General features: G+C 36.9%; 1 protein-coding gene across 17 annotated transcripts in view; it reads left to right on the forward strand.

Annotated features, from left to right (window-relative positions):
• The window catches only part of PDLIM5 (PDZ and LIM domain 5), a 234,558-nt gene that overhangs the window by 151,026 nt on the left and 57,422 nt on the right, over nucleotides 1–26,110 (forward strand). For 6 of the 17 annotated variants that reach the window (XM_086406562.1, XM_086406565.1, XM_086406572.1 and 3 more), the window contains 3 exons: nucleotides 17,797–17,913; nucleotides 20,153–20,293; nucleotides 21,015–21,146. The exons of 5 other annotated variants lie outside the window; for them this stretch is intronic. In XM_086406562.1, the coding sequence (XP_086262688.1) occupies nucleotides 17,797–17,913; nucleotides 20,153–20,293; nucleotides 21,015–21,146 (390 nt within the window). The remainder of the gene's footprint in view (nucleotides 1–17,796; nucleotides 17,914–20,152; nucleotides 20,294–21,014; nucleotides 21,147–26,110) is intronic. 6 more of the 17 variants (XM_086406563.1, XM_086406566.1, XM_086406567.1 and 3 more) reach the window with 3 other exon arrangements.

A 26,110-nucleotide genomic window follows, 5' to 3' on the forward strand; every position in this document is an offset into this window, starting at 1 on the left:
AAAAACTGTCTTGGTTTTCACACATCATTGCAGCTGCAGACATCGCTTGTTCCAAGCCTTCCTGGAGCTGCCCACCGGCAGTGAAGCGATTGGAGGGAGGGTGGGGAGGAAGCCTGGCTGTCGTAGCACAGGTAGGGCTGAACTGGAGGGTACATGCTAGCTCTGTTACATCTCAGGTTGACCCTCACTTGTATCTGTTCTCTTCAGTGTGGTTCTGGTCTTCACCTTCTCATCGTTCGTTCTGGGACACTTCTCATTACTTCTCTTTACATCACAGACCAGATTACAAACACCATTTAGGGAAATCATTAGTGAAAGATCAGTTTAGGGCAGCCTGAAACGTGTGGAATTCAAAACAAAGATATGTTTACTTTTCTCTGCCTTGAGGAAAGGATGTCTATTTGCCAATTGCATCAGAAATACCCTGGAAGTAATAAGTAGGTAAAGGTATTTCTATTATAAATAACTTTTATTTCCTACCTTAGTGTTTGTAGTGTTTTATTTTTTATCCTTGAAATAAAGCAGGTTTACTGGCAAAAAAAAAAAAAAGGAGAAAGTAATCAGATATAATCAGGGCTATAGGAATGAATTAGTGAAATAAGCTTCAAAACAAAAAAATATTAACTGAATAAATGTGATAAGATCTTGTAACTAATAAACAGTACTTAATAAATTTTTTATAATTTTCCATATGGAACATTTTAGAATCAAATGTATTAGCCACATAATACGTTTTATTTGAACACTTCTGCTGTTTCCTTTACGTCTTTAAAGTGTGAAAGTGAAAGTCACTTGGTCGTGTCCGACTCTTTGCGACCCCATGGATTATACGGTCTATGGAGTTCTCTAGGCCAGAATACTGGAGTGGGTAGCCTTCCCTTCTCCAGGGAATTTTCCCAACCCAAGGATCGAACCCAGGTCTCCTGCATTACAGGCAGATTCTTTCTTTCTTTTTTTTTTTTAGACTAGTCAAGTGCAGTAGTGAGAAGGGGGGAAGAGTAGAATGAGGAGTTCGATCTGTAACTGACTGTGAACAATCAATTGAGATAACTCACTACCTTCGGACCAGCCCAGGCAGATTCTTTACCAGCTGAGCCACAAGGGACATCTTTAAAAATTTACCTCTAATTCTTCTCTCCTGGGAGGGATACTGCAGCTGAATGGCCTTTGGAAATGTATGAGATAAACGGAGATCTCACAAGGACAGGAGGGTGCTACTGGGGGGCCAAGGGAAGAAGTGTCTTCTAGTGCTGTGAATAATTCCACAGAACCAAGCATCATCTTCCCAAAAGACCAGTGGAATGCCACTGAGAACAGTGGGGCGAGTGCAAATGTTTCTCTTCCAAGATCTTATTTTACCTGCCGCTGTAGCCACAGGTTCTAACCCACAGTGCCTCCCCACCCCACTTCCTTTTCTAATTTGTGTTACGGATATTTGTCTACATATCCTACATCTCCAACCAGAATTTGAGCTCCTTGAATACAAAAGTCTTAGTGAAACATAAATTGAAGGGAATAGGCATTCTAATAGGCATGCTGTTTCTTCCTAGACATTTATACATAAATGTATATGTAAATATAAATATTTAAGTATATAAATATAGTTGTTCTCTGAACAGTGTAGGGAGTTAGGGGTGCCAACCTCCTGTACAGTAAAAAATACACAGATAACTTTACAGTCAGCCCTCCTTTTCTGTGGTTCCGCATTCTTGGATTCAGCCAAGATAGATTGGGTAGTACTACAGTATGTATTTAGTTAAAAAAAATCCACTTGTAAGTGGACCAGTGCAGTTCAGATTCGTGTGTTCAAGGGCAACTGTATATAAATAAACAAATTCTTTTTGCAAGTGGGTGCTTACAGTGTAAACGTCATCTCTAGTGAACTACTTAGTCCGCTGAGGCTGCCATAAGAAAATATCCAGACCTGATGACTTAAACAACAGAAATTAATTTTCTCACAGTTTCAAAAGCTAGAAGTCCAAGACCAAGGTGCTCCAGGGTAGGTGTCTGCTGCGGCATGCCATGTCCGGCTGAAAGCTGGCCAGCTTGTCTCTTGTCCTTGCATGGCCTTTACTCTGTGGACTAGTGAAAAGCGCGAGCTCTGGGTGCCTGTCTCTTGTGTTTCTTTAAGGAGACCAGTCATCTTGGATTAGAACCTCAACTGTCATGACCTCATTTAACCTTAATTACCTCCTTATAAACCCTGTCTCAAAAATACTGTTGCATTAGGTGTTAGGGCTTCAACGTGAATTTAGAGGAAGGACACAATTCAGTCCATAATACACACCAGCTGCCTTTCTATACGAATATTCATTTTGACAAATTAGCATTTAGAAAAAGCTACTCTAAAGTAAAGTCACTGACTTAGACCCAGTTGAAGTACTGTTGTTACCTCTGTTGTGATCGTCCTTTTCTGACCGGCATACTAAGTGTTTGTCTCCATGTCCTATATCCATAACTAGAGTGTAAGCTCCTTGAACACAAGCTTTTTGTGTTCCTCACCACCCCCGGATTTGGCTCTAATTAGCAATAACTAATGGTACCAATTATATATAATTGCATATTCCTCCAATTCTCTGTTCAGTTTTAGAGAAATTGTTTGCAACAGGTTTTACATAACTTTTACTTGCGTGAAAATTCAGAATAAGGTCAAAGCTTCATAAAAATATCAAGGAATATAGTGAGGATAAGGGAGAGCCATACCTAAGCTGCTTGGAAGGAGAATTGTTTTGCTTGGGCAATCTAACTGGCAAAAGTAGATGCTCTTCCCTTGTTATTATCTGTTGAATAGTTGTGGAAGATATTAAATGAACATTTGTTTGTTAATCCATGTTCCCTTCTGGTTTTGGTCTGTTTTAACATGAATAACTCCATGACTCCTGTGAGGTGACAATACATGACTAATGTTAGAAATAGGCATGTGAAATGCTTAGTGCTCTGATTGGAAAAGCCAACAGAAATTTTATCATTACGAAGGAAATGTCTCAAGTTAAAAGTATAATCTAAAACACTAATTTAAAAAAAAATTCAGCCTCCATATTATCAGATGTACTGAAAGCTAATATTAATATGTGGCTGACCATAATAGAGAATTATTGAAGGCCATAGAAAATTTTATTTAAAGTTAATTCTTTTAGAATCATATACCTAAAATACATTGTGTCAAGCACCATACAAAGGATGATTTTTCTTGACTCACTATTTTCTCAGTTTCTACTATATGTAGTAAAATATTTTTCTAAAAATTTAAAATTTTTTATGCATGTATAGAAGATCCCCCGGAGAAGGGAATGGCTACCTACTCCATTATTCTTGCCTGGAGAACTCCATGGACAGAGGAGCCTGCCAGGCTAGTCCATAGCGTGGTAAAGCTTCCAACAAGAGTGAGGGGCTAACACTTTCACTCTCATAGGTCTATATAAATAAGTACAAAGTAGTATTTTGAGGGCTTCCCTCCTAGCTCGGTCAGTGAAGTATCTGCCTGCAATGCAGGAGACCCAAGTTCTGTTCCTGGATCAGGAAGATCCCTTGGAGAAGGTAGTGGCAACCCACTCCAGTATTTTTGCCTGGAGAATCCCATGGACAAAGGAGCCGGGTAGGTTACAATCCATGGGGTCGCAAGAGTCAGACACGACTTAGCGACTAAACCACCAAACCACCACCAAGTAGTATTTTAGTTTAGCAAAAAAGATTCCTAAAATTATCATGACCAAAACATACTTTCATTAGTCTTTGTTTTTTCTCTCTCTCTTGTTCAGGTAATGACGGGTTCTGATTTTTCACAGATTATGCTGAAGAATTAATGTGTGACGTAGTTTCCCAGTTTCTAAAGACTTAAATGTACTCGCCAAGGGAAGAGTGACTGCCTCTCCCTTTAGATAGAAAACAGTTCAAACTCCAGTCACCAGTTATATTACACAGAACTGAAGTGGTTATGGGGGGAAAAAATCTTCCAGACTGTCCCTTGGTACTAACTACATCCCTGTGATTTTCAGTTGAAGGCCATCAGAACAGATGTTACTTCTTAAACAGAAACTTGTCGCCTTTGTACATTCATTGAAAATTTAGACAGCAGAACCTACATACATTTTTCCAAACAGGCTCAATTTACAGCAAGTTTTTAAAACATTCTAGGTTGTTCACAGATATTCACAGGATCCACATAAAACAGATTTTTAAAAATTTATTTATTTATTTAGCCTCTCAGCTTGTGGGATCTTAGTTCCTTGATCAGGGATTAAACCCCAGCCCTCAGCAGTGAAAGTGTAGAAATAGATTAATGAAGAAACACAGTTTGCTAACCTGGGCATGTCTTCATTATTGCTGTTTCACAAATATGCTGGACTCTGTTGTATATTCTTATTAGGACATGTGTCATTTGAGTAAATTACCTAAAATTATTATTTAAAAAATACACAAAGAAATTAGGAATCATTTCCTTGGCTCATAATCTCACATGTTTTCATGAGGTTAAAATCAGGTTTGTCCCAAAACGCAGAACACAAAGACTTTCACAGCACAGTCTAATTTTTAAAAGCAAAAATGGAACATTAATAACCAGATAGAATTGCTTAGCTGATAATATTATCATATGCATTCCTGCAAAGTATTGTGTTAACCTGGAAAAAAAGACCACAGGTTCAAAAATGGGTATATAACCAAATAGTAATTATTGTCTATTGCAAAATATGGGATGTTTGTAATTTATCTCCTTTCATTTTCTACTAGTTGGTTATATTGTCCTATGGGCTTCCCTGGTGGCTCAGACAGTAAAGAACCCACCTGCAATGCGGGAGACCTGGGTTTGATCCCTGGGTCAGGAAGATCCCCTGGAGGAGGGCATGGCAACCCACAGCAGTATTCTTGCCTGGAGAATCCGATGGATAGAGGAACCTGGCGGGCTACAGTCCATGGGGTTGGAAAGAGTCAGACACGACTGAATGACTAAGCACAGCACAGCACACATGCAGATACTGGTTTGATGACTATAATGTAAAAGTCGCCATCTATTGAACATAAGTAATTACTACACTTGAGCTCCTTGTGAGAAAAGTATATTATTGAAGCAAGAAACATAGTTCCATGTACTCTGTTTTCACACACAGATTGTTTAATTTTCTGTATAATTATGGAAATACTTGAATACTTTTTCCAAATTTAAATGTGAAGACTAATATTTATGAAGTTGTTTCATGAAAATCAGTGTTTGTAATAAGCAAGCATTGACTTTCAAAGTACAGAATGTGCACTAAGTTCTTTAGAAGTTTTATCAGACTAGCAGTGCTTCTATTATGATGCTGTTTCAATAAATTCTTTTCTCTTAACCTTAAATAGTTCAAAATTATTTTATTGAATTAAACAAGAAAATATAAGGAACTTATTTTCTTAAAATTCAGTGTTAAAGACACTTCCTACAGCTTACTTTTTTTAATTCAAAAGAAATTATAATTTAAAAAGATTAGGGTAATGATAATAGTCTTCCCAATGATGGAAGACTTAATATTCTATCTTTGACTGCCATTCAGTTTTACATGTTTCCATTGCATTGAAAGTTTCAAAACCCCAAGTTTTTCTACCTTTATGTGAAGGTGTGTTTATTATGATGGTGAAGTGAAAATAGCTTAGTCGTGTCTGACTCTTTGCGACCCCATGGACTATACATATTCAGTCCCTGGAATTCTCCAGACCAGAATATTGGAGTGGGTAGCTATTCCCTTTTCCAGGGGATCTTCCCAACCCAGGAGCAAACCTAGGTCTCCCGCATTGCAAGCAGATTCTTTACTGTCTGAACCACCAGGGAAGCCCAAGAATACTGGAATGGGTATGTGTTAGTCTCTCAGTTGTGTCCAACTCTTTGTGACCCCATGGACTGTGGCCTGCCAGGCTTCTCTGCCATGGAATTCTCCAGGCAAGACTATTGGAATGGGTAACCTAGCCCTTCTCCAGTGGATCTTCGTGACCCAGAAATCTAACTGGTGTCTCCTGCATTGCAGGCAGATTCTTTACCAGCTGAGCTACCAGGGATTTTATAAAAGGAAATTGAAATAATTTGTTGCATAGTATAGCATAAAACATATGATAGGTATGAACATTCAGGTATGTCTTAATTTTCTTCTTCCTAGTCAAATTAAAGAACTCTGTTTTCAAGTTACATTATTCTTATGAGCAATCTTAATTGTCTATATTTTCTCTGTTGTATTTCTCTTGTTTATATCTATTAACAGGTATACATTGAGTGCTGCTTCTTTGTCCAATTTTGATATGTGTTCATCTCCCAATACATCTAATCTAATACTTCTGAAGACTCTGTAATCATTTCTTTAAAGTTATGTTCAAGCTAGGACAACACCTCAACAATTTTTGAGTTAGTGTTACATATGTATTTTATCTTTTCACATATTTATTACTCTAATATCCTAATAATTCTAGGATAGGAAAAATGTTTGAGGATAAATTTCTGAAAGATTTTAATGGCTTCAGGTGGTTGTATATCACTGTTCAGATAATGGGTAAACTGGAAGTTTTGATACAAAGAAGCAAGACTTTTAAGCGAAGTTGGTGTACTCAAACTTACCCTTTGCTTACAGCAATGGAATCAAATATCTCTTGTTAATATCATCAGATCTCTTAGCAGTGATACAAGTAGGGATATTGAAGCAGTACCACAAACATGTTAAGAAAATGTACATACACATAATAGTCATCTAAATGTGAAAGATAAAACAACCAGTGTTAATTTAAGAGATTAAAAAATGTTTAATGTGTGTGTATATATATATATATAAATAAAACATTGTCAAGGATTATTATTAAAATAATAAATGCTGGTTGTTGAAAGATATTAACAGGCAAACAAAAATCACTCAAACCCAGAAATAAATACCGAAGAAGTTTATGTTTGTTTATGTTCTGGAGAAGATTGAAGCCCAGGTAGGAAGTTTTTCTTAAGGTACTCCCTAATCCCTAAAATGGGCTTAAAACTCAGTATTCAAAAAACTAAGGTCATGGCACCATCACTTCATGGCATATAGATGGGGAGACAATGGAAACAGGGACAGACTTTCTTTTCTTGGGCTCCAAAATCACTGCAGATAGTGAATGCAGTCATGAAGGGTAAAAAGTCATTTGCTCCTTGGAAGAAAAGCTGTGACAAACCTAACAGCGTATCAAAAAGCAGAGACATTACTTTACTGACAAAGGTCTGTCTAGTCAAAGCTATGATTTTTCCAGTAGTCATGTATGCATGTGAGAGTTGGACCATAAGAAAGGCTGAGAGCCAAAGAATTGATGCTTTTGAACTGTGGTGTGGTGTTGGAGAAGACTCTTAAAAGTCCCTTGGACAGCAAGGAGATCCAACCAGTTCATCCTAAAGGAAATCAGTCCTGAATATTCATTGGAAGGACTGATGCTGAAGCTAAAGCTCCAATACTTCGGCTACCTCATGCGAAGAACTGATTGATTAGAAAAGACCCTGATGCTGGGAAAGATTGAAGGCAGGAGGAGAAGGGGATGACAGAGGATGAGATGGTTGGATGGTATCACTGACTCAATGGATATGAGTTTGAGCAAACTCTGGGAGATGGTGAAGGACAGGGAAGCCTGGCATGCTGTAGTCCTTGGGGTTACAAAGAGTTGGACACGACTGAGGGACTGAACAACAAATAGGCTATAAATCACTGAGAGAAAAAGACTAAGTATTTAGAGAACTTATGGATTTGCTAAGTAATATAATTTTTTTTTAAAGTCTGGAGGATGGAGAAGAAAGTAGAAGACTGGTAACAGAAAATATGGTGCTAGGTTTTAAAAAGGAAAAAGGTCTGCTTCTAAACTATAAATTAGTTTGAGCTTGAGGTCACATGAAAAAAAAGGCCTCGAAAGCATTCTTAAAAACCATCTAGTGAGCACTGAGACGAGGAGGGCAGGATTGCTGTGACCCAGAATTAAGTTCTAAAGAAACAGATCACACCCAATTAACCCATTTTGGATAGACTGGGGGAGATCTTAATTTTAACAGTTATCAAAAGCTTTTATGATCGTCTTGAATTTAATGATAAAATGATGCTAATGATTATCAAGTAGATTCATAACAGGTTGAAGGAGTTTAATGAAAGGACATTGTTTGGAGATGAGTCAGTGGCTTGGATGAAGACCCCTTCTACAGCTGACTGCCTTAATTTGTAGCTAATATGAAGCAGGAAGGTATAGCAAGTATGTTTCATACCAGATCCTCCTCAATAATATATTGACATGTAGGAAAATGGACCAAATCTAGTTTTGTTTTTTTTTTTAAAGGAAGGAAAGAAATTTGATATGGTTATGTGCAGTTTAGATCAAATCATTTGCTCCTCTTGAACATATTGGGAGGAGTGGGATAAAGTTATCAAAAATAAATATCTGAAAAACTAGGGATTTTGGAGGAAAATGAACCCAATATGAGTTTGTCACGTCACATGGCCTCTAAAATTATAAGCAAGTAATAGTTCTGTTCTGTGCTAGTAAACTCTCATGAGCATATTATGTTTAATGTTTATTATGTTTAGTCTTTGACAGTTATATAGCTAACCCCAACAAAATCAACTGAAAAATCATGGGACATTTGAGTGGTCTTTGGGTCAGAGGCAATTATATAAGTGCTTGTTTTTAGCGGATAATATGAGCTAGTTCCTTGACTAAAATCCATAGCTCCATCTTCTTCCACAAACACTCTCCCTTACTCTCAGGCCTCATAGATAGCTGTGGAGATTGATAAGCAACTGAGTAAATAAATGCCAGAGCATTTATTGCCTTGCGTATAACATTAAGGGATTTAGATTCTTATCACAAATAAGAAACCAAATATAGGATTTTAATCATGGGAGTAACATCTGATGTCAGTCTTTTAAAAGATCATTCTGAATACTATGGAAACTTAATTATAAAGGGGAAATAATGAAAACAGAAGGCTAGTTCTGTGTATTTTCTTCATTCAGTCAAGAGATGATAGTCACTCAGGCCATGAAAGTTCTAATAGAGCTGTAGAGACTTGAACTGGTTTATATTTTAGAGGAAGAACTGGCAGGAGTTTAGAAATAAGGGGGGTTGTTGATAGATAATGGAAAATTGCTGAGTCAGTGAATTTGGTAAGCATTAATTCAGTTGGTAAAAGTCAGTGAAATTGACAAATCAACTCAGTACAGTAAAAAAGCTAAGGGAGTCAAGATGTAGAGGAATGAGTTGGGGAAAAGGGTATTTTAAATATAGATTTTAGGCATGTTAGACTTGCTGATGAAAAAGTAAAGGTTATGAATTCCGGAGTGCGTGGTTGTGGCATTCCAGGCCTGTGACCTAACTGTAGAGGAATTATCACTGAACTGAAGAAGTTAAAGAATGCAGCAGTCTGATTATTTAGTGATTCAGCATGATAACATTGAGGTCATCAGGAAGATGGTTGGAATGGGGTAAAGAGAAAGACAGTGAGCCCGGGGCTAAAGCTGACAGTGGGCAGGGTTAAGGCCAGACAGTGAGTGGGTGCGGAGTCAGCGGTGTCGTCTAATGACCCAGGCCCCGAAGCACTCAGCATATTGCAGGATCAAAGATGATTGATGGTGTAAAAAGTAAGGAGAAGGACACTTGCTCCATCTCTAGGTTTATAAACTTAGCAGTATGAGAAAAAAGGGACCTCTGAGGGACAGCAAGGAAGATCTAGAATGGCAGAGGGTTTGTGAGGTCTGAGAGATATGGGAAATGGATCAGACCAAGAGACATAAAACAGTAAAGAAATAAGAGTTCAGAAGATGATGGATGGATGACTCAATGGGTAGTATTTGTGGCAGATAAACAGAGATGGGAAGTACGATGGACTTGATCCTTGGGGTCTGTTGCAGAAAAGTGGACTTTAGACCATAAATTCCATGAGAACCGGAAATTACAGTGGGCAGCATGCACGGTGTGAAATGGGACTTCAAATAAGATTCTGTTGTTGAATGAATGAATGGATGCAATGAATGGTTGAATGGGAGAGCTCAGGATGTATGATCCAGAATATTTAGCCAGAGAGCACGTGGCCAGTGGCTTCTGTTCTCTAATGCTGGAAGAACATTCTCGCTGGACATGGGGCGGTATAGTGACTTTCCCAGGATACCTGGCTTTTCCAAGGACTCACACTGGGTGGCTGTTGAACACGGAATTCAGAAAGATTTATTTATATTTTCAAATAGATAACAGATTGACTCAATACTATCGAATAATACATTATTTTAATCTGAATTTGGAAAAATACTTTCATCATAAATTCTTTTTATAATATTAGGATTACATTACCACTACAAAATGGCAGATTTTTGCCCCATACAAGAAACTGTTCCTAACTATATAGTAGAAATCATTGAAATCACTAATAGGAATGATTCAGTGATGACATTGATGATGCGCAGTGAGAGGAGCTAAGGTTAGTGCAAAGTACCCTGCTGTTAGTGAGGGAGATGGACTTTTATCAGGAATAGTTACAAGTGATTTTCAAGTTGGTATTATACCTTAAAATCTTTATATTATATTGGTATTTTTATAGACATAGTATAAATATATACTCATTCTTTATCTATGTTATCTTTAGACCCCATGCTATATTTTCTCTAAAGAGATCAAGAAATATAGATAACTAAAGACTTCAAAATCCTAAAGGATAGTGCTGTCAACGTGTTGCATTCAATATGTCAGCAAATCCCGAAGACCCAGCAGTGGCCACAGGACTGGAAAAGGTTAATCCTCTTCCCAGTTCCCAAGAAAGGTAGTACTAAAGAATGTGCTAAGCATCGGACAGTCGCACTTATCTCCCATGCTAGTAAGGTCATGCTTAAGATCTTGCATGCTAGGCTTCAGCGTTATGCAAACCAAGAACTTCCAGTTGTCCAAGTTGGGTTTAGAAAAGGAAGAGAAACCAGAGATCAAATTGCCGACATTCGCTGGATCATAGAGAAAGCAAGGAATTCCAGAAAAACAGCTATCTCTTGTTTCATCGATTACGCTAAAGCTTTTGACTGTGTGGATCATAACAAACTGGGGAAAGCTCATAAAGAGATGGAAATACCAGACCACCTTACTTGTCTCCTGAGAAACCTGTATACGGGTCAAGAAGCAACAGTTAGAACCCTTTATAGAACAAATGATTGGTTCAAGATGGAGAAAAGAGTACGACAGGGCTGTCTGCTGTCACCCTGTTTGTTTAACCTATACACTGAGCACATCTTGAGAAATGCTGGGCTGGATGAGTTACATACTGGAATCAAGATACACGGGAGAAACAGCCACAACCTCAGACATGCGATGATGCTATTCAAATGGCAGAAAGCGAAGAAGAACTAAAGAGCCTCTTGATGAGGGTGAAGGAGGAGAGTGAAAGAGCCAACTCAAAACTAAATATTAAAAAACCTAACATCACGGCATCTGGCCCCATTACTTCCTGGCAAATAGAAGGGGGAAAGGTGGAAGTAGTGACATTTCCTCTTCCTGGACTCTAAAATCACTGCGGATGGTGACTGCAGCCATGAAATCAGAAGATGATTGCTTCTTGGCGGGAAAGCTAAAACAAATATAACAGCGTGTTGGAAAGCAGAGACATTACTCTGCCAACTAAGGTCTGTAAAATCAAGGCTATGGTCTTCCCAGTGGTCAGGTATGGTTATGAGAGCTGTACCATCAAGAAGGCAGAATGTCAGAGAATTGATGCCTTGGAACTGTGGTGCTGGAGAAGACTCCTGAAAATCTCTTGGAAAGGAAGGAGATCAAACCAGTTAATCTTAAGGGAAATCAACCCTGAATACTTGTTGGAAGGACTGGTGCTGAAGCTGAAGCTCCAGTATTTTGGTCATCTGATGCTAACAGCTGACTCATTGGAAAAGTCCCTGATGCCGGGAAAGATTGAGGGCAGAAGAAAAAGAGGGTGTCAAAGGATGAGATGGCTCAATGGCATCACTGATGCAATGGACATGAACTTGGGCAGACTCCAGGATATGGTAAAGGACAGGAAGGCCTGGCATGCTGCTGTCCATGGGGTCGCAAAGAGTCAGACGCGACTGGGTAACTGAACACAACAAAAAGAGTTCATATAATACTAAGACTGGACATTTAATAATGTAACATCCATTACAGAAAAGGAAGATCAGAGAAATGCATGAAAGCTAAGGCAGAATTTGAAAGGTGCTGAAGAAAGCTTTGCTTCATACTCTGTGGTGACATAAATGGGAAGGAAATCCAAAAAGGAGGGGTATGAATATACACATAGCTGATTCACTTGGCTGTACAGCAGAAACTACTACAACATTGTAAAGCAACTAAACCCCATTAAAAAGAGAGAGAGAGAGAATGAGATAAAACAACAAAGAACAAATTCTTTCCCCATGCAAATAAGTTCCAGTTCTTTCAAGGTCTCCATTTGTATTTCCTTCTTTTCCTTGTTTCAGTAAAGTACAAAGCTCCAAGTAAAATTTCTTTGACCCAGTTTCTTTTATTTGCTCTCACAAAAAATCAAACCTCATTTTGGATCATGTTATTCTTTATTTCATAATCTTCTTTTAGCTTCTGACAAGTCCCCTCAGCCCCTCCATGTGCAAATCAAGGATGCCCTATTTGCTTATTTTTAAATTATCTTCAAGATGAAATTTATAATAAATGTAGAATTAACAGGCTCAAATAATGTTTTTAGGCTGATAATAAAAAACCAAAGGCAGTTGAAATTAATACATTTAGCTTGTGATTAAGGGCGTCAGAAATTTCCACCTGAGGTTTTGTTAATTTAACTTACCAGAGGGGAAATCATAATTACAAATGAATGCATATTTGTTGTTGGGAAGCCGGCAGAAGATTCCCATTTTTCCTGATGACAGACAGTTTCCTTGGCTAAAATAAATAACTTTGCTCCTCCAGTGAACCCCAAAAGTACAGAATGCAGCTACAGTGTTGGCATAGCTCACTTTTTTTTTCCATTTTCTGCTTTCACAGTATTCTGTGAATGCTTGCTTTGTAGAAGACTGAATATACTAGCAACAATTTATTGTCATTTTCCTCTTTTACCTGCTATAAAAGGTTTCTGATTTTTTTTTTCTTAATGAAAACCTGCCATGTCGGGATTAATAAATCATTCTGTCTGATTATTTTGTGACATTCATGTGGAGAGTGAGGAGGATTGAAATCTGTGTTTGGAGACTGAAAGTTTTCATACTGCAAAGGAAAGTTTCTGTATTCTTTTTCAAGGTTAGTCTTTGTGAAGAATTTATTCTTATATAGTTTGGATGTCATTCCATTAAAATATGGATGAGCCAAATTAACATTTTGATACTTTGTAACTGAGGTGCATTTTAACATCCTTCCACCAGAAATCACTAGTGAAATAGTACTAAAAACAGGTAAGTGTATTAGATAATGTCGGAGCACAGAAGACGGAAGAGAAGTGGTCAGTTGGATCCTATGATGAGACTAAATTAGGAATGCACCCCAAAAGACAAGAATGTATGATTCCACCTGTGTGAGGTATCTACAGTGGTCAAATTCACAGAAACAGAAATAGAATGGTAGTTACCAGGAGCTAGCGGGGATTGGGGAAAGGGAAGTTGTTATTTAATCGATATATAGTTTCAGATTTATAAGTTAAAAAAGCCATGGAGCTCTGGAAATCTGTTTCACAACAGTAGCTGTACCTAACATTTCTAAAGTGAAGAAGTGAGGTTGCTCAGTCGTGTCTGACTCTCTGCGATCCCGTGGACTGTAGGCCACCAGGCTCCTCCGCCAATGGGATTCTCCAGGCAAGAATACTGGAGTGGGTTGCCATTTCCTTCTCCAGGGGATCTTCCCAACCCAGAGATCGAACCCGGGTCTCTTGCATTGCAGGCAAGACGCTTTAACCTCTGAGCCACCAGGGAAGCATTAGTAAACATTGCTAACATTACTAAATGTTAGTAATGAAACATTTTAACATTACTAAACTATACACTTACAAATGGTGAAGATGGTAATTTTTTTTTTTTTACAATTGAAGTGTAGTTGACTTACAGTGTTGTGTTTCAGGTGTACAGCAAAGTGATTCAAGTTATTCTTTTTCAGATTATTTTCTATCATAGTTAGGACAGTAAATCTTATTTTTTTTTTTTTTTTAACCACAATAAAAAGAAAGTGAGGAATGCAAATTGTCAATTGAATTTAGCCACAGAGAGGTCATTTGGGACCTCAGCAAGAATATGGTTTTCTGGAGGTTGGAGAGTGAGCCCACTTGAGGCAGTGGAAGAGGGGCTGGCAGCTGAGGAAACGGAGATTATGTAAGTAAACTTACTTCATAGTGTTTGGATGTTAAAAGGTACATGGGGGAAATAGAAGGTGAAGGTGTTTTTGTTGTTATTGTTGTTTTAAGAGAAACTATAGCATTTTTGCGGAGAAGGCAATGGCACCCCACTCCAGTACTCTTGCCTGGAAAATCCCATGGACGGAGGAGCCTGGTAGGCTGCAGTCCATGGGGTCACTAAGAGTTGGACACGACTGAGCGATTTCACTTTCCCTTTTCACTTTCATGCATTGGAGAAGGAAATGGCAACCCACTCCAGTGTTCTTGCCTGGAGAATCCCAGGGACGGGGGAGCCTGGTGGGCTGCCATCTATCTGGTCGCACAGAGTCAGACACGACTGAAGCGACTTAGCAGCAGTAGCAGCAGCATAGCATTTTTGAATGGGGATGCAAAGCCTGTAGGGGGCAAGTAGAAAATGTGAGAGAAGTTGACTGAGGCCAGAGATTGATTGAGGCCGCTGAGAAAAGGGGAGGAGCTAGAGTCTACAGCATAAGGAATTAGCAATTTGAGAGTTGCCAGGACTGGTGGATAGAGTTCCTCTGGCTGCTCCTACAGGTATGGTCAGGTTGATAAGTTAATGAGATGGGCATCCTCACTCCTGCTTTGCCTGAGCAGACGGTTTACATGGGTCCCCATTGAAAAGTGTAGAAAGGCCCAGTACAGAGATTATACAAAGAAAGGCACAATTGCAAAGAAAGATAATGCACAAATAGCTCTTTGTTCATTTTCCCTGAGAAAAGCAAGCCAAAAGTCTGCAAGCCCAACTCTCCAGCCATATCTGGAAAGTGCTCATACCTGTCTCCAGTGAGAAATGAAAAGTGACTTAAGTAACAGACGGAGCCGAAAGTCTTGCTGCTTCAGAGGTGCTATTAATTAAAGCTTCTTCCAACCCTAAAAAGAATATGTATTGGGGAATGACAGAATGAGAATAGATATTGATGTCTGTACCCCATACTAAATGAGATAGTTTAAAATTTTCTTAAGTCTATTATCTTCAGACATTGGCTAAGCAAAGGAATAGATAATCAGTGTGTATGACACATGGGAAACCTCCTGAGTACATTTGTTTGGAAACGTAGAAATCTGGCTTTAAAGGGTATTTTATGAGTTATATGAACTTTATTTTCAAATGGTATTCATTTTTCCAGTCAACAGAGTTTGTGGAGGTGTTGGAAAACTCAACTCCTTCAATTCACTCTTTTTTTATTACCTGTCCTCATTATGTATTATATATTAATATATAGGTATTGATATATATTACATACTATGTAATATATACATTATGTATCAATATATAGGTATTAATAATATTTTATTTTTTCTAGGATATTGATAATTCTTTATGTTTTAAAGGACATTTTGAAAGGTTTTTTTTTTGGAGTTCTAGTCATTTCTTTGAGGTTGTTCTTATATCAAAGAACAGTTCTTAAACAGTAATACCTGTTTCACCTGAATTGGGAAACAGTCTCTAGAAGGTACAAGATATATTCTGTGGAAAAACAATGTACACATAGTGAGTTTGTACTTGAAAACAATAAACTTCTCCAATGCATTTATTCAACAAATACTTGTTTGTTGTTTTCTGTGTTGTAAGCGCTTTGTTTTACTTATACCAGTGAACGTAACTGTCCCTGACCTCAGGGAGCTTCTAGTCTAGTGAGGGAGTCCAGATTCAAACAAATAACCATGTAAATTGTATAATTAATATAGTAACAAATTACGTGAAGAAAAAGTACAAGGTGGTATAAAACCATATGACACAGGCAGCATTTTGGCAATTTGGGAAATTAGGGAGACCTCCCTGAGGAGGTGACATTTAAATTGAGGCCAGAAGGATACTTAAGAATTAGTGTGATAAAGGTGTGGCAGACAGCTGGGTATAGAAAGTGACATGGAATAGCTGCACAGTGGCCTTGAGGTGGGAAGAAGTTTGGCCTGTTTAAGAAGAGGTGGAAGACCCCTGGACGGGAGCAAGCCAGACAGAGAGAAAGCTCTGTGAGAAAGGCTGGTGAGTGGGGAGCCCAGGAGTGCAGCTATCCATGGAGCAGTCTGGCAGCATCCAAGAACCAGACAGGATCAGATTTATGTTTTTAAAAGTTCACTCCGGTAGCTGTGTGGAGACATTATTCTCTGTGGCAGGGGGTCAACAAACTTTTTCTGTAAGAAATGAGATAGTAAATATACTAGATTGTGTGAGTCACTTGGGTCTGTTGCAGCTACCCCACTCTCCATGTTTTATGGAAGTAGCCATAGACGTTATGTAAGTGACCGAACCTGGCTGTGTTCTAGAAAACTTATTCATAGATGCTGACATTTGAATTTCATATAGATTTTACGTGTTGTGAAATAGTCTTTTTTATTTTTTAAATCATTTAAAGATATGAAAGCCATTATTAGTTCCCAGGCCACGTGAAGATAGGAGGCAGGCTGACTTTGACCTGGGAGCTGGGGTTTGCTGACTCCTGTTACAGCGCTTATTTTCTTATTTGTCCAACTTTTTTTTCCCTCTGCCTCTTAAATGATGTTTACTTCTACCTTGACATTTTTCTTAAGTTATCTACACTTTTTTCCAACACTCTGGTAAAGATATGACCAGTACTAAATAAAAAATGGGAATATAACCTCTTCTATTTTTATCTTAGTGTTACATTTTCCATTTGAAAATCAATTGACATGACTGACCCATTCTACTTTTTTCCACAGGCTTTTAAAAAAATGAATAATTTTTTGTTTTTCCTGTTTATTTTTTTCCCCCAAAGTGTTACACTTGGTGCTTTCTTCTTTCAGATCTCACACCGAATTTTTTCATCTTCTCTTTACCTGGTAATAACTCTTAAATTTAATTCTGACATTCAAAAGAAAAAATGGTAGAGACATCAAGAAAACAAAATGCATCATATTCAAACAACACAATTGCTTGCAAATGTTTGTTTCTGATTAGATGAAATAGTTTCTTTACATCAAGGTAAACGACATCCATGTTATTTCAGATCTGCAAATAATTATTCTGACTTAAAGGGAAATTCCTAGTTGCTTTTGTGTATTGTGCTCTTCAGCCCCACAGGATGCTGGAAAGCATAAGGTTTTGGAAAGAGTACATACAGACTTGGTTCAACATCCATCTGAGCCTTACGAGGTATATGATATGATATGATATTGGGCAACTTAATTAATTTCTTGGAGCTTAAGTTTCTCTGAAGCATGCAAAATACATAGTCAGTGATGGAAATTCCCACCCACCTTTCTTCCCCCTGTAAGCATGATAGTTTATCACATAAAAGTTGCTGTGTTAAAAAAACGGCCTATATTTGGTGATTGTGAGGGTGTTTGGTGTTAGTTTTAACCTTCTGCAGATATAAAGTTTAAAAAAAAATCTAGCAGTATTCCAAAATGGAACCAATGTGCTTTTAAGGTGGTATACATGATTAAAGTCTGTTCTTTTCATTAATATTTCCTCTGCCTTGTTTATTTTACTTCTGAAAACTCAGGTTTGACAGTTCTCTGGAAGACCTACCTCAGACTGGACCTCACCCACCTACAACTGCTCAGGTTTTACATATTGGTGGCCAAGTAGCCACAGTTTCTAAAGTAACTACATATTCTAGGTAGAGTTTTTTCCTCTTGTCTGTCTAAATTTTAATGCTGGTGGTGATAGGTACTAAAACTGTTTGAGTATTAATAAAAAGGAAAAGCTGGTCATAGATTACAGAACTGACATTAATATATAGACAGAGCTTGGCACTCAGCCTTGGTGGAACACTGCTTTACACTACTTTTAAATTTTTCATTTTTTGTTTTGATTCTGAGTTCTAATTTAGAGTCAGGAAATCTGTGCCTTTTCTCTATTCACTGTGATTTGGAAAGTCATCTTTCTTGATTTTGTCATAAGTCTATTGAATTAGAGCATTCCCATCTAAAAAAGAACTGATAGAAATTTTATGTTCTAGGTGCCCAGATGTATTCTAAATGTATTGAGGTTAATTTTCCTAAGATTTTGAAGGACTCTGCTCATACTCAATCTTTTATACTATTAATTGTGGTACAATATGATGAAAGAAATTCATTATAATTTCCTTTTCTTCTTATAGAAGAAGGATAATTTAGCTGATTGATTTTTTTAGATGACTTTTTTGTAGACTTGTGTCTTGTCATTATTTGCCATTATTTCCCTGAAATAGAAGCCATTGTCCCAAAGATGCAGAGTAATTGAAAAACTCAAAGTTGAGTCAGTTGGTAACTTTATTCTTCCACTTATGACACTCATATTCCTCTGCTGCTTATCACATTTTTCTTTTCTTTTTCTCAGACCCCATTTTTTCTTTTCTAGCCATTCACAACAGTTAAAACATATCTACACAGTTCAATTAAATTATAGACTTATCAAAAATTATACTTAAGCAATTCTCTCTGTGTGTATGCATATATATATAATAGATAGATAAATGACTTACCACGGTTTTCTTAGTTTGTCTTCTAATATTTTGTAAAATTAGAGCCAGTGGAACTAGGAATAATGAATTATCAAATTCTTCTAGAAGGGAGAAGAGGAGACAGGGAGAAGAGACTTACATCAACCCTCACAGTTTTGGGCATCTGAGCTCTTATTCGCTCGAGTTGAGTTTGGTACATAATTATGTTGTGTTAGAGGTGGCCATTGTCACCAATTTTGGAAAAGGCAATCATAGTATAATGAGGCTATTCATTAAGAACTTACATGCGTAATTAAAGAAGAGAGACATAGATTTCATCCCATGCATTTTAAACTTTCTTTTTACCTAATAAAAAAAAGAAGTTCTCAATTCCAGCTTGATAACCAGATTTGAGAGAAGGGCATGGCAACCCACTCCAGTATTCTTGCGTGGAGAATCACCATGGACAGAGGAGCCTGAAGGGCTACATATAGTCCATAGGGTCACAAAGAATCAGACACGACTGAGAAACTAAGGAACAGCAGCCACCAGATTTGAAAGTCATTACAGTCCTAATGATGGAATGTTAATTCCTATCTAGGTATATGACCTTTTCTAAAAGACCAAAGGAAACTATTAGTTTAAATAATTCGAATTTTGAAGGTAAAATTTCATAGCAGCATATTTGAATCTAAATTTACAGAGCTAACTGAAAATAGAAATACAGAGCATCAGTAGAGAAGGTGATCTTTTTGGTCATATTCACTGTAACTACTGTTTATTTCTGCAAAGGTGTTTGCCCTCCCCAAATAGTTTTACTCTCAATATTTAAAAGTTATTTATTTCTTGTCTGTATTAATATGTATTATAGCTTCTGAATAAGCAGGAGATTGTACCTGCTTCTCTTGAAAACTTGAGTCTCATTAAAATGTCAGGCTCTGGGTGTGTATCATCTCTAAGGTGTATATCATCTCTACATTCTCGTTATGTAGAAACTTTTTGGAAAAGTTGGTGTAACCTTCCTTCTTTTTCTGCTTACTAAAAGTCACACTTCATGTTTGGATTTATTTTCTACTTAGTTGTTGACAAAGAAAAAGAAAGGAAGTTGTTGAGAAATCAGTCTTCAAATGTGTATTGTCATATGATACTGATTTTACTTTAAGTAGGGTTAGAGACTGTGAGCTTAAAAACATTCAAAAATGTTTGTATAGTATTTAAACCAGTTTTATGGAGGATTATGTATCAGATTTTAATTTCTGAGAGAATTCATAGTAATAGTAAATAAAGGATCTGAGCTCCTTTTACGCTTGTGACATGTCACACCTTTAAAAGTCTAAATGTTAACATGGCATGGTTGCTATCTTATCTTTATTATGCTACCCTTCTCACTTTCCTTTTTGTTCCTCTTCTCTGTTTTTCTGCTGACCAATTTAAGCAGCTCCACGAGAAATGTGGCAACAAGTTCTTTGGAAGCTTCTCGAAACTTGTCTACCTTGTCTTCTCCTGCTAGATACAGTGCTGCCGTTCTGAGCAGCGCAGCCGCTACTGTGTCTGCTGTTCTTGCTGCAAGAACCAGGTAGAACTCCATGTACGGTGTGCATCTGATGTGAACCCAGCGCTTTTCACTGTCTTACAACTCACCTCTGAGACAGCATTCCCGTGTGAATCGGCCACAGCCCTGTTAGGAGATCTTAATTGTATTGGGGACATTTTTTCTAGGTTGTGGCTATATCCCACAGAGTGTATTACTGATTTTTCCTAAAATAATCCTTTTATCTCTTTCCATCACCACCATTTATCTGTGATACTTCTCAGTTGCATGGATTGTTGCATGTTGTGTGCCTATTGACTTTTGAGTTTTTATCATTTTTGTGAAACAGAATCAAGCATAAATAGGTATTTTAGGTTTCTGTTGGTTTTACCTTCTCCCACAAGCTGGGTATGTTTGAAGTTGATCTAAAGCCTAACTATTCTAATGTCCATTCATCCTGTAGAAAGAGTAAACCTTTTTATTGTTGTAGGGTTTTGTTTTTACATAATTTCTAGTAGTTTTTATAGCTTTTGATGCTTTCCAAAAGATTGCCTTAATCAACTTTGATGAGAATTTACTCAGTTCTGTATTAATGAGTAGAATAACATAGTAGACACTTCATCCTCTTTCTGCTGCTTTGTTCTGTTTCTGTCCCCCCCCTCTCTCTCTTTGGGAATGTTTCAAATCACAAACTATAAAAACTACATACTTCCTGCTATCGGTAGTGTGATTTTTCGACTTAAAACTCTTTCTGAATGCTCACCAGGCTCTCCAGTCCTGAAAAATATCACTCACTCCTGGATGCACTTTGCATCAGCCCTGTATCCAAGCCTTTAGCTTTTTCTTATCTCCAGCCCTTGAGGAAATCAACTGGCTCTGTTCATGTTAAGAAAACCAGGTACGGGGGGAGTGGATGTCACAAGGGGGGGCTTGCTGTGAAAGGTACTACTTTCTCTGACACTGAAGCACTGCATTAACAGCCCAAATGAGAAAATCTTAGAGCTGATTTGTGTCCAGTTTTAAATTAACTGTAATTTCAATGCAGCAATAATGCATGAGCACATTATTTTCTATGATTATTAACTTGACTTTTAATCCTTTGTGACATCTCTTATTAGCACACTTGATATTTGGTATGAAATAGGACCCTGTTTTTTATTGCATGGATATTGCTATATGAGAAGAATTGTTTAATAAGACATACCTTTATACTTTTCAAAAAAATGAAAAAGAATAATAATTGCTTTTGATTGGCTGCTATCTTATTGTTCTTAGATATGAGAGTTTTACTTTGGCAGACAACTTAATTTTCACCATGTTTGGGAAATGCTGAAATGCAAAAATGAATTTTTCTCCCAGACTTAACAATTATGCCAAAAATTATTAGGTATAATGTAAAAATAAAAAATCCCAAATGTTTCCTAAAGGTATAATCTTAATGAAATGACTACATTATTTCTGAAAGAACATAAAATTAATGGCAGAGAGTATGACTGTAATTCGTAAAAGCCTGATGTGACACAGGCTGCCTGTTGATCATATGTTTGTGTCCTACCCACAGTGTTATGGATGTGCTCAATATATTTAATTACAGACATCCCTTGGAGATATTACAGGTTTGGTTCCAAACCACTGCCATAAAGTAAATAGTGCAATAAAGCAAGTCACACATTTTTTTGTTTTCCAGTGCATATAAAAATTATATTTACCCTATATTGTATTCCGTTAAGTGTACAATAGCATTATGTCTAAAAAATTAATGTATATACCTTAATTTAAAACTACGTTATTGCTTAAAGATGCTGACCATTATCGGAACCTTCAGAGAGTCATAATCTTTTTGCAGTAGTAATACCAAAGATCACTGATCACAGATCACTATCACAAATGTAATAATAATGAAAATTTCTGAAATCTTGTGAGGGTTACCAAAATATGACACAAAGTGGGCAGCAAATGCATTTGGAAAAATGGTCCTGATAGACTTGCTTGATGCAAGGTTGCCACAAACCTTCAGTTTGTGAAAAGAAACAATATGTATGAAGCACAATAAAGTGCTTAAATAAGCTGTGTCTGTGTAACTCTGGATAACTTAAGGGAGATGTTTGAACAGGGGGAAGATATATCATTGTACGTTTTGCTCTAAGGAAAAAAAAATACCCAAAATTATTTGTGGAATTGTGATCGTTAAATGAGCAGAAATATAACATTGTTAGGGCTAAGTTTATACAAAGACAGGTGCTGACTACCCTTGGAATAAAAATTCCTTTGAGAACACAATAGAATCTCTAAATCCTCTATTGCTTTCTTTCTGTCTTTATTTTTAACTAAATGGCTTATGGTATGTTTTGGCTGACAGCAGATGGAGATGGAATGAGGAAAAGCACTGGTTATGAGAAAATACCCCGTTTCTCCATTTGTGCCATGTTCATTCAGCTTTTGATTTTTTATTCCAGTAAGTTATTTTGTTCTCACTGTTTAACAGAAAAAGAACAACATAAAAATCCTTATATACCTTGTTTGAAGAATTAATGTTTTTCATTTATCATTGCAAAACTGAGAACAGTTTTATAATTTTTTGGTATGGAGTTGTTACATGGTAGGTCAGTCTGTTTTTAAGCAGGAAAAGTTACTCTAAAAAAATGCATCCCTGATTTCCTTTCAAATTAGTCTCCTTATTGTTTAAATGAACTTTTTTTTTTATTTAAATATGCCTGAAGTTATGAACTGACTGTTTATCCATGGACCTACTTCTAGAGGAAGTGTTAGTAGTAATTTTCATTACTTTTTATTAACAGTTGTAGACACAAGCTAAATATGTTTGATATCCAGAGAAGGAAAATGGTTCTTGAGAAGGTAAGCTAGCTGGCATTCTGCAAAGCAAGAGTGCAGGGTTTCCTGAAGAGACCTTGCCACCTCAATGAGACGTGTACTAGAAAGAGCACTTGGGATAATGTCAGAGGTATTTTATCTCTGATTTTTGCTTTTGTTTAACAGTAATCTTTAAAATTAAAACAGAGGTCTGTATAGTCAAAGCTATGGCTTTTCCAATAGTCATGTATGGATGTGAGAGTTGGACCATAAAGAAGGCTGAACGCCGAAGGATTGATGCTTTTGAACTGTGGTGTTGGAGAAGACTCTTGAGAGTCCCTTGGACTGGAAGGAAATCAAACCAGTCAGTCCTGAAGGAAATCAATCCTGAATATTCATTGGAAGGACTGATGCTAAAGCTGAAGCTCCAACACTTTGGGCACCTGATGCGAAGAGCTGACTCATTGGAAAAGACCCTGATGCTGGGAAAGATTGAAGACAGGAGGAGAAGGAGAGGACAGAGGATGAGATGGTTGGATGGCATCACCAACTCAGTGGACATGAGTTTGAGCAAGCTCCGGGAGATGGTGAAGGACAGGGAAGCCTGGCATGCTGCAGTCCCTGGGGTGGCAAAGGGTCAGACACAAGTGAGCAACTAAACAGCAACAAATCTTTAAAATTATAATAAAGTGTAGTACAATACAAGATGTGTCTTCATTATAGTATTTATATTTAACAAGTTGAATTTTAATACAAAAAGTTTAAGAATTTTGCTTAGGAAAATACAAAAAATTTTCTTGTAAACAGAATTCTGAAACAAAGGAGACTCATGATTGCTCTATATGTCTCAATCCTTTTATAAAGTTCTTAAAGAATTAAGAATTCTTAATAGCATTCTATAAGAATACTTATAATTATGATCTTCCAGAAATACTCCTTTCTTACCACTTCAGAATGTGTGTATTCCAATATCAATTTTTGTAAGAGTTTAGCTAACAACTGCTTAGTTTAAACATTGATGTTTAAATCTGTGATGTACAATTGGCTTTTAAAAAATTTAAACATATAATTATGAAAATTAGAATAAAAGTTACCTCAAGATTATTCTTTGAGCAGAGATTCTCTTTTGAAAATAGACTTGAAATTTCCAATTCTTCCCCATCTGCAGCTGAAATTTATTTGTTACAATAGTTAAACGAATGTGGGGAAAGAATATAAATTTAAGATAAATCAGATTGCTGACACTGAAAATTAACTTTTCTTCCTTTTTCTTTTGTCCTCATTAGCTCAGTTTTGAAACCTTTGGTCTATCAGTATACATTTTTCTCCATTTTAAGGTTTTGAAATACAAAACAGAATCTTTGGTATTCTTGAGATGGAAGTCATATTAATTTGAACATTTCATTTCAGTGCTTGTTTATTTGGCACACTAGTGAAAATGCCCATGTTTGATGCTGAGCTTGGTATTAATCAACATTGCTGGTGGGTTTGCTCTGGTTTTCTTACTAGGATCTTTTAGAAGTTTAATTTGTTTAGAATTTAGGTATACCTTAAACCATTTAAGTTTAGAAAAAAATGTATATGAGTTGTGATTTTAGAATATACCAATCTAAGTGATCATGACTATTATATTAATGTTAGTCATTAGTTTGAAATATTTTGCTGTTAGTGATTATTGATAGCATTTTCCCCAAATATAGAATTATATACCCAATGGCTTTATTAATTTTTTAATCTTTACATAATGTTCATATATTTCTTTAAGTAATAAGTAATAGTTAAAAATTAGGGAAAAAAAGATGTTTGATTTTTAGGGGCTTGGACATCATATATTTCAACATGGTTGTCTAGATAAAACTTAATTTTCTCCCATTAATACATTAAATATTTTAAGTTAATAGAGATCTATTCCCCTAGAGATTTTTCAGCTCTGCTGATCAATCCTGATATAAATAAAACTCCCTTGCTTATAACTTAGATTTTTAAAATTCTTTATAATCTGCACACCCTTTGTATCTAAAGAGTACTATTAAAGATTTAAACATCTCAGAGTCTTTGGAAGAAAATATATACAGAACTGTGTACAAAGGTTACAAAAATTATGAAAACATTTTTTGCTTATGAGATACTGTGTGTCATTTAAAACTGAGTTGAGGAGATGAGATTATACCTGACCTCAAAATCCTGGATCAGAACTAGCTACAATCTACATTTAGAAGCAGAATTACTAGTGCAGATGAAGGATGTTTATTTGCTAAATGTGCTTATCTCTAGATGTCTGAGCTACATATTACAGGATGTAGCATTTCTGGAACATACACTCTGTGCTCAGCAGTGTGTTCGGTACTTGATGTGTGTTACATGTGTTATCTCATTGTATTTCATTTAATCCTAGCAATAACCTTGGAATAACAGTAGCATTTTTTTGAAGTAGGTTGAGTCATGCTAGTAAAGTAATGCTCAAAATTCTCCAAGCCAGGCTTCAGCAATATGTGAACTGTGAACTTCCAGATGTTCCAGCTGGTTTTAGAAAAGGCAGAGGAACCAGAGATCAAATTGCCAACATCCTCTGAGTCATCAAAAAAGCAAGAGAGTTCCAGAAAAGCATCTATTTCTGCTTTATCGACTACACCAAAGCCTTTGACTGTGTGGATCACAATAAACTGTGGAAAATTCTGAAAGAGATAGGAATACCAGACCACCTGACCTGCCTCTTGAGAAACCTGTATGCAGGTCGGGAAGCAAGTGTTAGAACTAGACATGGAACAAAAGACTGGTTCCGAATAGGAAAAAGAGTACGTCAAGGCTGTATATTGTCACCCTGCTTATTTAACTTATTTTTCTGGGCTCCAAAATCGCTGCAGATGGTGATTGCAGCCATGAAATTAAAAGACGCTTACTCTTTGGAAGAAAAGTTATGACCAACCTAAACAGCATATTGAAAAGCAGAGACATTACTTTGTCAGCAAAGGTCCATCTAGTCAAGGCTATGGTTTTTCCAGTGGTCATGTATGGATGTGAGAATTGGACTATAAAGAATGCTGAGCACCG

This window comes from Bos grunniens, chromosome 6 (assembly GCF_055505025.1).
Source record: "Bos grunniens cultivar Pamir isolate PY7600 chromosome 6, Bosgru_T2T1.0, whole genome shotgun sequence".
Taxonomy (NCBI): domain Eukaryota; kingdom Metazoa; phylum Chordata; class Mammalia; order Artiodactyla; family Bovidae; genus Bos; species Bos grunniens.